At 38.0% G+C, this 18,000-nt stretch overlaps 1 protein-coding gene across 1 annotated transcript in view; it reads right to left on the bottom strand.

Moving 5' to 3' along the window:
- Window positions 1-1,113: 1,113 nt before the first annotated feature.
- The window catches only part of LOC130583169 (ataxin-10-like), a gene marked incomplete at its 3' end in the record, with an annotated part of 29,742 nt that continues 12,855 nt past the window's right edge, over window positions 1,114-18,000 (bottom strand). Inside the window, 4 exon segments of the mRNA XM_057382337.1 lie at window positions 1,114-1,279; window positions 4,225-4,305; window positions 11,542-11,706; window positions 12,609-12,705. Coding sequence (XP_057238320.1) covers window positions 1,114-1,279; window positions 4,225-4,305; window positions 11,542-11,706; window positions 12,609-12,705 — 509 coding nt within the window.

Below are 18,000 nucleotides of genomic sequence, written 5' to 3'. Positions count from 1 at the left end.
TTCTGCTGGGTGCAAACAAATGGTTTTTCCCATGAACTGAAACCACAGAAAGTGGTTTGGGAAGTAACCAAATGATTAAAAAAAAAAAAAAAAAAGATGCAATTGTCACAATGTATGTCCTCTTTCTGCCAACCTTTTCCAGAAGGAGACAGTTAAGTTATCTAACATAACTTAGAATAAACAGCTGGGGCAGTGGGGAGGCTGTGTTTTTTGGACATACAAAAAGAGATTGTGTTCTTGTTGGTTTGTGTTTTGGCTTTTTTATCACATCCAACTACCATAAAGTGATTTATGGTATTTTTTCATAACACCTCTCAACATATGTTTATAATTTGTGTGGCTTATTTAAACAAAAAAGACCCAAGCAAGTACAACACCTTATAATGTTTTCATATGAAAGCATTTAAGATCAATGTTTTTTTACTTGGTAATATATTATTTATGATGCTTCTTCTCTGTAGTTTCTAGAAGTGAAACTATTGCACATTAATTTTGCATTAACAATGAAATTATTCTGACTATATATATATTACTGCTTCCCACTTATAAACAGGATAAATATTTTTATTTTGATGTATATTTGAATCATGGGATCATCACAGAATCACAAAATATCCTGAACTGAATCCAGGGGCAGCCACAGCTTCTCTGGGCACCCTGTGCCAGGGCCTCCCACCCTCACAGGGGAGAATTTCCTCCTAAATCTAAAATCCACATCTACTCTGTCAATGTGAAGCCATTCCCCCCTTGTCCTGTCACTACATGCCCCTCTAAATTTGAATAAATTACAATTCACAACTCAAATAAATTACCAAAGCGATCCTTAGTAAGATAATAAAACATCCAAACATGTGACAATTAAAACATTTTTAAAGTTCTGAAATATTTAACAATGAAGTAGATTTATTTTCAAGTATCTTTTGCCACCATCAAAGGAAAAAGTCAGCTGCTGTCCTACAGACTCTACAATGCAGTCTGCCACTGCTTTCCCAAAATAAAATGGAAAAGATATTGTTATGTATTTTATGTTATGAATGCCCCCTGGAGCAACAGTGCCATTGAGGATTTATCACTTCAATTCCTAGTACTTACATGGTTTTTAATCACTCTTACCTCATTTTCTGCATCTGCTGCAGCAGTTAACTTGAGCACAGCTCCACAATTCTCTTGGAAACAGCCTGCAAGGAACTCAGCGTGTTGAACAAACACATCCATTTCCTCACTGCTAACTGAGTTCTTGTCATTGACTTTCACCATCAGCAGCTCTAACAAAGTAACTCTGGAGGCAGAAAACAACTTGTTAAATTCACTGAGCCACATAGCATTATCAGCAGAATAAGAAGATACAGTGGTTAAAAATGATGAAAACAATTATCATGCTAGCAACAGAGAAGATTTAAAAAAATTAACAAGCCTCATGAATACTGGCAATCAGTCTCTGTCTGCTGCTTTTTTTTTTTAATACAGAATTAATTTAATTCACCATTCAATTAATACAGTCTAGCCAGACAGTCAATATTTTTCTCAAGCCTATTTCAATCTTCTAATTTCTTATGTCCTAAGAAAACATTACGGTGATTGTATATTCCCCATGCCTAAAGTTTCCAGCAAAGCAGCTCTTAAAAGCTGCTGTCAAGCATTGCAAAATAAACAAAGAGTATTTGACAGCTTCTGTTTGAAAAATACAGGTTTTCACAGTCCTTGCCTTACCCACAGTCCTTTACTAACTCTCCCCCACAACCCCAAATGGTGAAAATAAAAAACCATCTGCACACTCTGTTCTTTACAGTAATTTTATAATTGCTACGAGATGGACTAAGCAAATCCAAGTTAGTCACTCATACTCAGTCAGATAAGTAAGTAAGTAAGTAAGTAAGTGGATAAATAATGACAAGTAAGTGGATAAATAATGAAGCTGCTCTATAAAAACTACTTGGGCTGGGTTTTTCAACAGCTTTAATATAATTTTATTTCCAATATCCTTTCATATTGGAGCAGCCCCTCCTGCTCCAGCCCAGTGCACAGGGGATGGGGAAGTGCCACTGTCATTCTTTCAGCCTGAAAGGACACTATTTACTGAATGAATTCAAAAGCCAGCCCAGGGATTTCTTTCACTGAAATATTTGCAATTCAGATGGAAGGACTGACATTTAAACATGTGGAATAGTTCAAATGCTTTTTTCTTTTAAATTTACCAAGCAGGTTGTCAGAAGAGGAAGAGAAATGTCTTTTTTCTGTGGAAAAAGCTCGGTCACTGCTTTCTTAACCTCCAAGAACGCACCTCTATTAATCACAAAACAGCTACTCAGTCCCAGCTCTCAGTGTCATTAATACAGCTGCATTAAACTATTATCTGAAGGAGGACAAAAAGGTTTTTCAGCACGGCAGCACTTTGGGCACATTTGGGTGAGGGCAGAAGGATGGAGCAGCCTCTCAGGGCTCTGCTCAGTTTGCTGTGCAGGTTACAGTGGGTTATCAGTCACACTCTGCCCATCTCCAACAGCTCCACAGAACCCTGCACTGACCAAAGGCTTTCCCTTTTGGCATCCCATACAAAACCTACACTTAGGATCCACCAGGTTTGGAGTCTTTCAAGAATGTGCTCAGCTAACAATTCAGAGATTTGAACACAGGAATTATTCCCCCACTGCAGTGGGTTGACCCTGAACAGATTCCAGGCACCCACCAAAGCTGCTCTCTCACTTCCCTTCCCTGCCCCCAATAGCTGGACAGGGGAGAGAAAACTTCATGGAGGGTTCATGGGATGAGGTAAGTGCCAGGATAGACTATTTCTACATCACTTCCACATGTTTGTCAGTAAATTAAGCAGTACCAAAATCATAATGGAGTTTACTTGATTGGCAGAACTTTTGGGATTGATAATAAATTCAGTGGACATGCTCTGATCCCACCTGTGATCACCGATGTGAGGAATCCAATCACTATTTGTAGTATACTGAGACCTTTCTAGAAACTGATTATATCTACTGCTTTAAGTACAAACACACAACTTAACCCAGCCCTGCTATCCCCAAAGGCATTACAAAAATATGCAAACTGCCATTCATGATATTCCCCAAAAGAATTCAGTGCAGCTCATTTGCTTCAAGCAGTTACTCAGCACCCACCTGCAGGCACATGGCTCAGATTTGTGACCATTTGGTCACTCTGAATTACAGAGGAAAACAGTATTTCCCTCCTTGTCATTCCCATTCCATCCCTATACAATAATGGTATTTTATCTAAAGTTCAAACCTATTGCACATTCTTTCTTTGCCTGACATCCCTTTAATTTTCTTATAATCTCCAATCAATGCCTGTTCCCTCACTTGTGGTAACACTGGAAACAATACAAAACACAGACTAAAATTACAAAACACAGACTAAAATCACACTAAGGCACTGTTTTGTGCAGTGTTTTGTCATTCACCTGCAAAAACTAGAGAGGGAACTTGCAACTTCCCTGGGTGGATGCAGAACAAAGTGGCCACATTAAACACATAAACAAGACCACAAAATCCTCAAGCAGTTGTAGGAGACATAGAATTCTAGCAGAATTCCCAAAATTTGATTGTCTTAACAAAGTATCTTTTTAAAATCTTCCTCAATTCTCTATTAAAGCAATGGGAATTTTTCCATTATAGCAGTGGCCATTTCCCATCAATTCAGCACACATTTATTCAAACACTACAAGGAAACTATCAGTGTTTCTTCCAGGTGAAAGAAGAAGTGTTCTCCTTCTGTTAAACACTGGAAACATTAAGGATTAAGTAATCATGGGCATCTGCTCATCAGTTTTGTAGGTTCTGCTGACCAGTATTAGACACACTTCCAGCTTTTGTAAAGGTTTCCTCTTAATTTCTTGACATAACAGCAGAAGTATGAAGAGCTGAGGACGTTTCCAATTGAGCTGTAAAACTCTGTAGGGTGTGGTTCTTTTATAAAATCAAGGCCCAGGCATGAAATCCTGTCCTTTTTTTTTTGTATGAAGTATTTCTTTACCAAGCAATGGCGCCAACCTGGATTCTGCAACCCTACATAAATCACTGCCAGTTGTGGCTGAGCTGTAATGTTAACCGACCAATTTAAAACCATTACTGACATAGAAACGTGTATTTAGAGATTTTGTGCCAACTATGAAACCACATGGTTTTTCAATCATGTGAACAGGATACTCTATAAGGAATGCTAAATACAAAAAGCCACGTTGGTTTTTGGGGTTACCTTTCTTGATTGCTCAGTTTGGCATAGAGGGCTTTTACCAGTTCTGGACATTTCAGCAAATGTTCTGTCACAATCAGGAACCTAAAGGAAAAAACAAGGCAAGTTTTACTGGTGCTGTAAAAGCAATATCTACATTTATTCCAAATGGTGATGGTTACTTTTACTTGCAGATGAACATGGTCCTATTCACTGATAGATACAAATTGTCACAAAATAATTGCACATTGTTCTGCAGTGTTTTTCCTAACTCAACGATGACACTTCCCATCATTTCTGCACACTTTTACTCACATGCTTGAAGGAAGCTGGCTGGAGTCTTTGGCCAGTTATATACACCACAATTCAAACAATAAAATACTCATCCAATGGTTTCTGCATCTCAGCAAAAAGACAAAGTTTAAGCTTGGAAATTATTATTCTATTCATCACAATACCATTCGTAAGCCCAAACAATCAAAAAAGTGCCCAAATAATTTATTAAAGGCAATCTATCAGGGCATCAAAGCAAATGGAAACTTCTTTGTCAGATGCAAGGCAGCAAAATACTTTTCTCAACTTTGAAAAAATACCCTCTTTGTGTAACAGAGACCTAAGCTGAGAACCAATTCTAAGTCCTTGCTCTACAGGGCAGGTAGATGTAGAATCACAGAGTCTCACGAGGTGGAAGAGACCCATGAGAATCACTGAGTTAAATTCCCAGATCTGAATAAGACACCCCAACTTTAACACAAGGATCTTGCCACTCAAAATACAGTGAAGTACATTCTTCACTGTAATAAATTATCAAGCTTTGTTCTTTGTGCCTTCCCTTTCTCATTCACCATATTTGGGGTTTCTGTCTAGAATACAAAACAATCAAAAAATGACCAGAAAAATGAGCCACTGGTTCCCCCTTTCTCTTCTTACCAAAGTGACAGACATTTAATTTCAACCCAGACTCATACTCTCAGCATTATGGGAAAAAAAAAGTAGATTAAAGTATTTATGTCTCAAAACACATCCCTAGGAGCACTGGCAGTGCTATTTATGCTGCACAGGTACACACAAACTAAACAATGCATTTTTTTAAGCAGCATGTCTAGGCTTCAATAATTACAAGTCAAGTCTCAGAGTATCCTCTGAGCTGATGAAGCTACAGAGAAAGAACAGCTAAAATAATATTAAAACCAAGTGATTTCAATATTCCTTTCACCTCCTCCCCATTTTTCTCTTTATTTTTGTGTAGCCATAACATATTACATAGCTAATAAAAAGATCACTAAGAAGCCTTCCAGCTGAAACAAAGTATTTTTTTGACAAGTACTCAGAGACAGTTGGGCAAATAGGAAAACAAGAGGATCAAAATATTAATGGTTATTACATTTCTAATGGTAACTGTGAACTCAGCCAGCATCTGGTTCAGTTACTGAAAACATTTTTAAGAGGGTGAGGGAGAAAAACTATTTCATGCTGCACTTACTTTTACTGATATTTGTATATTCATTCATGAAAAAGATCAGCAGAGGTGTAGGGAATCATCAATTTAAAATTGGCATGCTGAGGGGTGCAGAATTGATCCAAGAGWCTTTCAACACAAATTTCAAAAATCACAAATTTATCCAACTGAGCTGCACAGACTGTCCCATAAAACCCAATTTGAGCCATGAGCAGGGCAGTCAAGGGCAAAACTTCCACAGTTCCTGAGCCAACAACTCCCAGTTAAATCCTCAGAATGGTCACAACTGACTTCATTTTTCACAGATTTAAAACAGAACCACAGCCTTTTGTGTGGAGCTGTGAAAGAAAATAGCATGGATCAGTGCAGTGCAGAACACAGAACTTGGCCTCATAACGCACAAATTTCAGCTGACAATGCAGCAGAGTGAAAGTGCATTTAAGGAGACAGCCTGAAGCCCAATTTTCCCATTTTTTACAATTGAGGCTATGAATTCAAAGCTTAACTCCCACGTTTAAGATTACTTTGAGGAAACTTTCTTAACTATTTGTCTTGCAACTAAAAAGTGATCAATATTTATCACAAAAAAACATCTGCTGCTACCAGGTTCATGTTCCTGATCACTTTTGCAAAGTGCTAGGTCTGTAGTTTAGCTGTTTCTTTGCTTTATGTACTTTCTTTGCTCCTGTACTTCTTCACACACATTTTGTACATTCTGTGGACTAGACATCTATTGTTTGAAGAACTTGGAGTATTTCAGACTAAAAGTTGTGATTCTTACTTTCTGGTTTCATGATGTGAGGCAACACCTCAGGAAAAAAAAAAAAGCTCTGCCTGCCCTGTAACTCTTCTGCTTCTCTTTTTTAAGTGTTCTTTTTATCCACTTTCTGCACTAGTGGATCATGAAGAACAGAGCATGAGCATCATCACCAAGAGATAACACAAGAATTAGTACTGAAATAAAGAACTTGCAACTCCTTCACCAGACAGCCCAGAAATTTTGGAGGTAGCTAAGCAAGGATACAGCAAATTTAATTTATTATCTTTAGCCCTGTCAGCTATCCTGGTTTTAATTTGGGGCACAAGAAAAGAAGAGGAAAAGTAAGACCATCCACAACTCTGAAATAAGACATTGAGTTTTGGGTTACTGACAGAACATGGCATTTCAAATGCACACAAAAAGCTCTGGTAGGAGACTTAAACTCTCTTAGGGGGCCAACAGCAGAACCACTGGAATAAACCAAAGACCACTGTAATTTAGTAAAGGAAATGGTGAAAATTAAAGCTGTTATGCAAGTGTAACACAGTAACAAATGAACAGTGTTAAATATGCCAATTTTCTCAACTCTTTAAAAACTGTTTGGCTAAAATCCTAAAAAAATCAAGCGCTTCCATAGTAGATAAATACAGGAGGAGATGATCAAAAACTCTGCAACAGCACAAGGGTTGTATTGTACTGAAGTGAAGCTCTAAAGCAGCCAAGACAAAGTGGGGTGAGCTACATTTGAATTCAGGATATTCCAAATGGCCACTAAGCTTGCCCCAATCAAAGCTCCAATCAACTTTATCATCAAATGACATGCTCCACACTAAGCTGATTTTATCCCATTAGCAAATTTAGAGAACAGGCTCCTCAGTCCCAGAAAACGAGGAAGAAAACCCCACATATGTTTTCCAAGTATGAAGAACAAGACATGGCAATTCCCTATTCTTTTTTGATCTCAAAACCAAAAGCATTTTTCCTCATCCTACAGTAATGCCACTCTATCCAAAATATTTAGTTAGAACTAAAYAGCTATCTTTTTATTGTAATTTAATAAAAAGAAAGTAATAAATCTTCCACATTCTGAAGGAAAGTAAAGAAGAAAAATCAGCTACTTTCAGCCAAATTTCAAACTCTCATCACCAGCCTTTTTAGGTTGCTAAAAAAGTTATATGCTTCATAGGGAATTGTTAGAAATCAGAACACCTTTTAGAAGCAGAAGTATATTTCATCCTTGCACAAGAATAGAAGCACCCCACCAAAACCATTAAAATAAGCAATTACCAGTATAAAGCTATTCAATAACAAATTGTGCTGTCACAAAATCTCTAGAAATTAGTAATTCACCCCATTCCAACACCAGCATTTCCTGCTCAAAAGGAGGAATACAATATTTATTTGATTCAGAAGACACTCCAAATCAATTTGACAGCTACATCTGAAAGGCACTAAGAAGAGATTAAATCTAATTTTACATGTAAAATTGAAATAATTCCTTTCTGAAGAACTACCAAGAAAAAAATGGAAGATGATTAGCAACAGCTAATAGCACTTCCTGCTCCTCCCTCTCCATAATATATACAAGAAAAAAAAAAGGTGACAAGATAATTAATTGCATGAGGCTGGGTTTTGAAAGACTGAGGGAATCTGTGCCAATTCACTGCTACTGCAAATAGAAAATAGAAACTACTCAGATCTCTAATATTAAGGAAACATTTCCAATTGTCAGTACTATTTAAAACCACAGCTGAACTTGGAACCTGCAACATAACTCCAACTTTCCTGGAATTAAAAGAAATAATTACTTTCTGGAGAGAAGAAGTGGAGGGGAAGATGTTCTGAACTATGTGAYAGAAGAAACAGAGTTGCCAGTACAATGAAAAAAAAAAAAATTCTCCATCACACACACACCAATTAAGTAAAAAGAGTTGTAATGAAGAGTTTTATCCTTRACTTTAGATCTGTGCCCATAGGTGAGACTCTTTGACACAGGRGTACCAGTTTCTGTCCACACATCTTTCCATAAGCCAGGACAAAACAACCAAAGGCAAAAAAAATGGGGAGGGGTARCCCCACATCCTAATCTTTACAGTCATCATTGAGCTGTGGTTTCAAAAAGAGAAAGTGGATSTTCAGCAAAACTTACTTCAATGCCAAATAGCTGACCACACTCCTAATATCATTTTTTCTAAAAGCCAAAAGGCACATTATGTCTCTTATTTTAAAATGGAGGATCTTTGCTCTTCAGGAATCAAAAATACAATCTGTTTTTCCTTTCCATATTAGCTGAACTGCCCCATTCACACACTTGGAAAAACTGATGACACAAGCCATACTCATATCCAATGGAGCCACCAAAGTATTTCTAAAATAAACAGCTTTTAGAACACACACTGATCTTGGTTAGGATAAATTATAATGTAATTTTGTGCTACTTCTTCCTAATTATCTTACAAAACACATATCCTTCCAGGTTTGATATTCTAAAACAGATTTCACGTGGCATTCTCTGCTGGTTTCTCTGCTAAATACTGTCCCTTCTCAACTGTGTAAAAGCTGCTACTGATTAATACAAACCCAAGAAGGACTGCATGTGGATGTACATGGAAACACAAAGAAACCACTTTTGAAAGGCTCTATAACTTTTCAGAGCCAAAGATTCTCTGTATGTGTTAAGGAAAAGCTGTTACTGAAAAAAATAAAGTTGAGTATTTATTTGGAACAGCTTGGGAGTTTGTTACAAAGGGCTCTTCGGGTACTAATCACATAGAAAGAGAGTAGAAAATAAATATCTTATTGAACAGTTATAGTCAGTGACATTCCAGCTTTTTTTCCCAAAGAATGGATGCATCCAATTCCTGAGAGCATCTTTTGGTAGGAAGCCATTGTTGAAAGCCAGCAGCACCAGAAAACAAGAATCAACTTACGGAGCAGTTTTGCTCGTGTGTTAAGATATTTAAACATTAATACATTTAAACTGTTGGGACAAGTCCAGAAGAGCCACAAAGGTGAAAAGGGAACTGGAGCACTTTAGCACTGCCCCAGTGAGACAGGATGACAGAGTTGGGGCTGTTCAGCCTGGAGAAGAGAAGGTTCAGTGGAGACCTCACAGCACTTTCCAGTATCTGAAAGGACTAGAGAAGCTGGAGAGGCACTTTTCATCAGGAACTATAGTGATAAGGCATGGGGGAACAGATGCAAACTGACAGAGAGTAGGTTTARATTCAATATTGGGGAGAAATTCCTCCCTGTGAGGGTGGGGAGGACCAAAGAAACTGTGGATGCTCCARCCCTGGAAGTGTTCAAGGCAGGGCTGGACAGAGCTTGGAGCAACCTGGGATAGTGCAAAAATTGGCTGGATAGAAACTTTCTAACAGTTTGAGTACAGAAAGCAGATATTCTTTATGGCACTGGGCACCTTGAGGGATCCTYCCTCCAACTGAGTGCCCTGAGTGTCAGGTGAACAGAATTTTTACCATACACACTGATTAAATATTCTGAGCTATCTCCACTCCCTTGACTTTATTTGACACAGTCACACCCCTTATTGGAAGTGCTTATGTTGTTTTKGGGGTCTGTCTTCAACATCCAGCATCCTTTAATGTGGCTGTTGCTCGACCCTCAGTACATCAACAGTTCAGAACTCAATTCATGTGTCATTAGAGACACTTCAGAAAGACAGAAGATACACAGAAAATAAATTACTGTCACACAAGGGCTTGAAAACCATGCTCAACCCTTTGAATAGAAACATAAGATGGAAGAGAGGGAGGGAGGAAGAGTCAAAAGATGCAGAAAAACCAGTCACAGTTTAGGAGACAGATCTGCTTCTGTTTGGGAACAGAAAAGGGAAATAAAAGATCACAAGAAGGTGGAAACAACTGAACTGAACTGAGAGGTTCAAAGACTTTCTATGAGCAAGAAAGCATTTCAGAGGGAATGCTAATCCACAACCATCATCATGATCAGAGCAACTAGAACCAACCTGTCCCTGAAAGGGGAAACCCACATTAAAGAACAAAATTTCAGGACTAAAAGTGGGATGGAAATGGTCTCTGATGCACCAGGCTGCAGCAGCACGTTTTCCACCATGGTCAGGGGGCATTCATTCTTGAGCAAAGAGCAGCACGTTTTCTAAAAGACACAACTGCACAGCAAAGAACCATTGAGGAGAAAGAATCAGTTAATTAGGGAATGCCAGAAATCAGATCCAGGAAAGGAAGCAAACTTGTTTCTGCACAGCCAGTGTCTTTGCAAAGACTCACTCTTTGAAGTACATTCCATAACATCTTACACCTTGCAGCTTTCCAAAGCAGCAAGCTCTGGGCACTCTCCACAAGCCCAGCCACAAAGGAGTACCAGCCAGTCAGACAAATATTTTTAATTTTATTTATCTCAGCTGGCAATAAATATATTTTAATTTTATTTACCTCATCTGCCTTCTCAGATCATTGCTCTTGAGAGTCAGACCAGAAGCAGCAGTCTCAGATGAGCTCTCAGTATTCAACATTACAGGACTGCTAGCCTGAAACAAGTTCAGGAGCTGTACTGACTAGAAGTTTAGAGGCAATTTAAAAACACATTGTCTAATATATGTTAATTAATATTATTTTAATATGCCATCCAACATCTAGTATTAAAAATGGCAAAGGTAGCAACATGCAAATAATCCTGGAGCTGTTGAAAGGATCAAGCTTCTGAAAGAGAAGGAAGCATCACTTCTTAAATCATTAGAATATTTATTAAATGTGTGTATTACATTCTCCAGCTCCACAGATTTCTGAGTACAGAAGCATTTCTGAGGCTGCTAACTTTAAAAAATCTCCACAAACCAGCACACAAGTATAAATTAGTCTGCATTCTAAAACCCTGTTTCACTAAAAAAAAAAAAAMAAACCACCATAATTAGAAAATTCCTATGTCCTCAACAAACTAGTCTTATTTCAGCAACAATCAAGAGTAATTGATATGATCATGAAAATTATACTAAATTACTAATTTTAATTAGATCTTCATTTACTATTTTGCAGTGTCACAAATGGATGTTTTGTTGCAGTGATTTACACTGGAAAAACACATAATCAAAATATGAGAAAGAAGAAAATATAAAGATACAYACGACCACTCAGACTCCAACTGCTGTTTGTAAACTCTGAGGATGTGAAGAGCCACAGTTAAGTTCCCAGGATCCAGCAGTTCTCTCACTCTCTCTGAATTCAGGCAGGTGAACAGGACCATGCAGCAATAGGTGACAATTTTCTCATCGCTGTATGCCAGGCATGTCCTTCAGGAGAAAATAAAAGTTAAGGGAAGGTTAAAAGTGACCCTGGAAAAACAGGCTGGGGGCACTGAGCTTGCTGAGCTAGGCTTTCCTGTCTTTTAGAGAACCATGAGTTTATCACTGCCTAAGAGGGATAAAACTCACTTGCARGGAAGAATACCCAACTCCCAGCTGAAGGTCAAACTTCACAGGAAGTTTACAAAATTAATTCTTAATTGAAACTGCTTTTCTTATTGTAAAATCTTCCTACAGACAAGAGGGCTCCAAAAACYCACTGAGAATGATTAGCAAATTGAATCAAAGTGCCTTTGTTACCAGCTCACTATGAAAAATCTGGCCAAACACATCCAGAATATTGTCCTGTGTYTGTAAAAAATAGTTTATGGAATATTTCCTTATATATATGTCATCAAATCCCCAGGAAGATATTCTGGGGAGGTTAGGAGGGGGACAGAAAGACTGAAAGACACAATGATTAAGGAACTTTTGTAGATTCCATGAGATTCACCAATATTCACAGATCTCCACAGCAGCAACATGAAAAAAGGAAAATGCTGTGGTCTTGGAAACGAGTGTAACAACTTGAAAACACATCTGAAATACAGTTGATGTTTGAAGCTCATCATTTGAAATAGTTTTCTTAACTATTTTTATTTTGCAGTTTATTTTGCAGTTTCTGTTAAATTAATTCAATTTACTGTTAGTTTAGAGCAAGCAGGTTTTTAAAAGTTCTCCCCTGCTGCTGACTAACAAAAAACATCTACAGGATGTCTCAACCAGCCCATTCTCACCAAAGTTATTTTTTAGAGTTTTAYGGTGTTAGCAAAGGCACAAATATCATGTATAAAAGATTTGAATACAACCACAGAAATGACACTAGAAAAAACACCAGCATCCATGCTCACAAGAAGAGATCTGGGAAAGCACACTTCCAAATGCTATTCTGGGAATCTCCATTTCCTGCTGCAACGTTTCCAAGAAACTGGAGACTGCAACGAAGAGCTGAAAGAAATCCAGAAAATACATTAACAAGGATTCGAGGCAACACTAATATAATTCACATAAATTACATATTTCAACATTCCAGATACACACTGCAGAATCCATCTCTGTGAAGCTTTAGATGCAGAATTTCACTGCTACTGTACCGTACTGCAAATATTTGTGTTTTCTCTTCCAATGCAAATAATTTCACAAAGTCTTTTAAAATTGCTCCCAAGAMTTGTCTGAGCATTAGATGCTGGCTCCTGATTGTAAGAATTAAGTGACAGTTCCTTGGTCCTCACAGTACATTCTGGTTAGCTGGACAAATCATCATAGAGCATTATGATGTGCTCAATACCTTCTAATTTCTATCCCAGAAAAATGAAAGTCAGCTCTCCAAGTAGCTCTGCCTTCATTTTTAACACTGAATTTAATGTGGCTGATTTCTGCTCTTACTCCAAAGKATTTATTTCAGCCTCCTCTCAACACAGATTTAAAATATCAGAAGATGGTATTTCACTACACACATTAATATTCTAGAGCAGCCAAAAGGTGCAAATTTATAAAAAATGAGAGCATGAACCCAAARGCTTCACAAAATTAAAACACTTTTTTTGTCCTTATTGACAGCCTGGTCATTATTAATAAGTTGGCAAAGAAACTTGAAATTAAATGAAAAATTCAGATAATACAAACAGCAGCCTACTAYACACGGAGGTGGCTAAGAATTGCCAGGTTCTGAAAATCTAAAATTAGCTCTCTTGGAAAGGTGCTGTGCCAGCTGGCAGCTGGATTTCCTACACAGGTCTGGGCATATTTCCTCTCAGGAATCAGAAGAAAGCAAGTCTGAAAGGCAGTCACCTGGGCTGAGGGAAAAGKAACTTCTTTTTGCCATATATATAATATAATCCCAAAGTATGTATGCATTCCCCATAAAGCATCTTGAATCATATTCTCCTCTAGTTCTGAAGATGTCTGCTCTCTCTCTCCCTGCACATCTGCACTGGTTCATTATTTTCTGCTCATTTGTTTCCCCTTCTCCCACCCATCTGGTTCCCATCCTGCTGCATGAGGATTTCTGAAGGACAGCAAGCATGAAAATTTTATGGAAATACTTCCCTGATAGAAAAAAATTACAAGGCAGTAAATCCCATGAGCAGGGTATGATTCCCTTAGTGAATTCCATACCCATACAGCAAGAAGAAAGGTCTCCCAAATAGACAAAGGTTGGTTGACCATATTCCAAACTTGCCCTGAAATTTGCTTGACTATTTCCAGCTATCAATTACCCCTTGGTTGTAAGAGATAAGCCTGTGCAAAAGTTCTACAGACCAAGGAAAAAAGTTTAAGATATTTTAAAGTTAGCATTCTTACTGGAACAAAGAGGAAACGGCACAAACAGGCTTGCAGTACAGTAATAGTTATGAATTCTCCACTAAAAACACAATGGACTCTCAACATTTGTGAAGGCAACCAACACTGCCCTTGTCCAGTGATGTCCTGAACAAACAAGGATACAGGAAAAGGTGGCACTTCTGTGGATGCACCCATGGAAAAAGAAGCCTCATCACTAAGTGCTTGTTCTTAATCAGTAAGAGTTAAGATTTTTCTTTAAAATCTTCTTCATCCCAGCATGTTCTCTGAACAACATCACAGCAGCATCTGTATAGCTGCGTTTAAAAAAACACAAACATTTCCCCCAGAACCCTGGAGATGGTGGTGGTCTGGGAATTCACAAATGTCTCATAGAGTGCTTCACTCCAAATATGACTCCAGATAAAATGTACTAGCCTAGCACCAAGCTACAGTGAATTTTGATACAAGCATTGCAAATCTACACTGAGCTATTTCTGCTTTAAARAACAAACTCCACAAAAATCCAACTAAAGCTGTAATTCACAGCAAGGTTATGCACACATTAAAATATRCAAATGCTGCAATAAAAGGGAAATATTGCATTTCCAACCATGGAAGTCTTTCCTTAGCATTCAATTCAAAAAGAAATGTTTTTCTTTTTTTTTTGTTTTACCTCTATTGGATTTGAATGCTGCAAAATATAATTGAAGTATTCTTGGAAATCCGTATCAATACTGCCATCGCTTTTCTCCTCTGTAAGAATTTCTTCATCATAAAATCACAGAAYCYTACAATTAWTAAGCTTGGAAAAGAMCTATAAGATCATWAAGTCCAACTGTCAACCCTRGACCATCACATTTACCACTAAACCACGTTCTCAAGTACCACATCCACACCTTTSGTGAACACTTCCAGGGATGGTGACTCCACTGCCTCCTTGGGCAGCCCATTTCAATGCCTGACCACCATTTCCATGAAGAAATTTTCCCTGACATCTAATCTGAACTTCCCCTGGCATTATTTGAGGCAAATTCYTTCTGTGGCCTTTCCAGCAAAAGCAAGAAAATGTAGATGCTGAGGAAGATGGATTTTGACATCCACTCAATGCTGAAAAGGGGGAGGGGAAAAGGAAAAAAAAAAAAAAAAAGAGGAAAAAAAAGGGTAATTCCACTTATCCCCTGTACACAGACCTTCACAAAGCTATTAACAATTGTCTTAAATAACTCTGTAGCTACTGGGATGGCTAAATATTACTTTAAGAAAACCTTACTCTGTGTGTGGTCAAGAGGACTATTTTTAACCTGATGGTCAACCACGGTGAAATTGCATCTTCTAAGATGTAACTTGTGATCCACAGATCACCCTGAAGCTGAAGAGATTTCCCCTCACCGAGATTCCACCAGTTCCTGTAAAAGCTGSTGCTCTTTAGCAAACACACAGATTACCTGTGGCTTTCACAACCAGTCTGCAATGGTTTAAGGAGATTTTCTAGGTTCTACAAAAATAACCAGTTTATACAACAGGCAAACGGTACAAGTGGAAACATTGACTTAAATAATGAATTGTGGTACCTAAATATTTGTCTACACATAAAATGAATATTTAGTCACTCAAGGCCACTCATGACAAAGGAGAGGCAGCTGATATTTGATGATCCTGTATGGTTTAAATGCACTCCAGCAGTTCTGCTGCTCCCTTTGTCCCTTATCACAGAACTGAGCCAGGCTCTAGCACATGCTTTTCATTTAATTATTATATTTAACAATATTTAAATATTGTATCATTGAACTATTAGTTTATATGGTCTAAAGGACCACAGGGGCTCATCTGGTGCCACCTCCCTGCCCCAGCAGGGCCATCCAAGAGCACAGGGCACAGGATTGTGTCCAGATGGTTCTGSAATRCMTCATTTTACACAGTGCCATTTGCAGAATCACATTGTGTATTGGACAAAAGTTTTAATTTCTGACGTTCTTAGGACAAAGACTTCAAGCACTAGGATTTCAAAATTMAATACCTTGTTTCCTCCTGTTCTGCAAGGTTAGAACAGGAGCCCACAAACGCATTCAGAGATCACTTTGAAAAATCTTCACAGCAACTGTAGAGGCTTAAAACAGTTTAAAGAGATTTCCATTGTTTTTATTTGGCAGACAACACTGTGATAGTTCTAAGTCCAATCCTCTGCCTTTATTGGAGTTATGAAACAAACAGATATAAAACAGATCCAACCAAAGCACACACGAAGCTGTACAGCATCACTTGTCAGACTGCAAACACAAACCTTACAAACTGCATTTCTCTAAATGCTCTGACCATTGAMATGCAGGAAAGGCAGAGCTGTGCCCCCTCTGCACTGGGGCAGCCACAAAACCTAACAATCCTGGGAGCACATCCCAGGCTCCTGTGCTTTTGGAGTCACCTGCAGCTTTGCTGATCTAAACTGTGAGCTGTGAGCTGYCAGAGAGAGCAGCTCTGGCTGTTTGTAAACAATGGCAGGATATTTTGTGACAGATTGCCAGTCCTGGATGAATAAAACCCCCAACTCAGCATAAGGTGTAGACCTCTATTGCTATAAAATGTGAGTTTCCACCACTATCATCCAGTCATTGACTTGTTTCCTTGCGGCTGCAAGTTAAAGCAACTTCCAGTCATAAAGAGTTATTTGCCTCTTCACCACCATGAATCATACCACAAATACTGATGAAAATGTATTTTCCTTGGAAAACAGTCTGTCTAGACTACTCAAATTGTATGTACAATACATACATGGRCTCTGTCATTTAATGTTATTAAAATAGTGCTTAGTATTTTATTGCTGTAAATAAAATAAAGTCTAGCTACCTATTATATTTCCACCTTGGTCTGACTGCACTTGCTGCAGAGCAGACTGGTAACCCATTTTTACCAATTCTTGGAATGCCAAGAATGTTGTGCTTAATAAGTTTCTGCTCCCCCTTCCCCCATCTCACCTAAAACAAAGTCACACTCTCAATGGTTTTTTTTCTCTCCCTTCACACATGCCAAACTCTAATTTTAACAGAATCTGATGTGCAATGACTGGGTAATTCTTGTGTTCTTGGAAGATAAACGTCTATGCAAAATGCCAACACTTAGTTCTGACTTAAAAGGAGAATTTGACTCAAAGGGAAGTAAAATCCTTGTCCCACTATTAAAAATGTGGAGTTACAAATGAATTAGAAAGGAGCTGGAAGAAGCCATCAGACCCCACATCAAATTAGCAAATTAAGTTCCAATGAAGTCTCATAATGGCAGAATAAAAAAAAACTTACTTGTGCATTTACTAGGAAAATAGCCAGTTWGACAGACCTCTGACAAGATCAGGTCCAAACTGACTGATTCATCCAGCACTAGCAAGGCTTATTAAATACAGTACTAGAACCATTTTCTGTATCTCCTGTTATTTTAATTGCATTGCTTCATTTTTAGAAAGTCAACATAAATGTGCTCATTTCTTTAACAAATTATCTATTAAAGTCTAAAGGCATAATGAAATGGTACTCCTGTTATATCTCCACAAGTAGCAAAAACCTATGCCTGAGATTATTCTCCTGTATGAAGTAAAATATTTTTAAGTGCTTGCAGACCTGGAAACTGTCTTTATTAGCTTCCTGCACGTGTTAGGATGTAAAATCTTGTTCTTGAATCAGCCTAAAAGTTGAGACTAAATCTAACAGGCAATGTCTCTTTAAAGATCCTGCTGCAGCAAAATCAGCAAGTTTGAAGTACTGGGGAGTCTCAAACTGGGCTTAAACCATGCCAGGAAACCAAGAAAAAACAAATGGCCACCCACTATGCATTATTACTGGTGTCTGACTGTGTGACACACTCCTCCTACATCAGACCCTGTACAGGTCTGAAAAAAAAAAGAAAAAAGAAGGAAGAAAATCATTAACACGTAAAGAAGTACTAACCAAGATTATGAACAAATTTCTCCAA

The sequence above is a fragment of the Malurus melanocephalus genome, unplaced genomic scaffold (genome assembly GCF_030028575.1).
Source record: "Malurus melanocephalus ecotype Western Australia unplaced genomic scaffold, MMel_1.1 scaffold_564, whole genome shotgun sequence".
Lineage (NCBI taxonomy): Eukaryota > Metazoa > Chordata > Aves > Passeriformes > Maluridae > Malurus > Malurus melanocephalus.
Note: the sequence above shows the minus strand (reverse complement) of the source record. Positions and strands in the feature narration are given on the sequence as shown.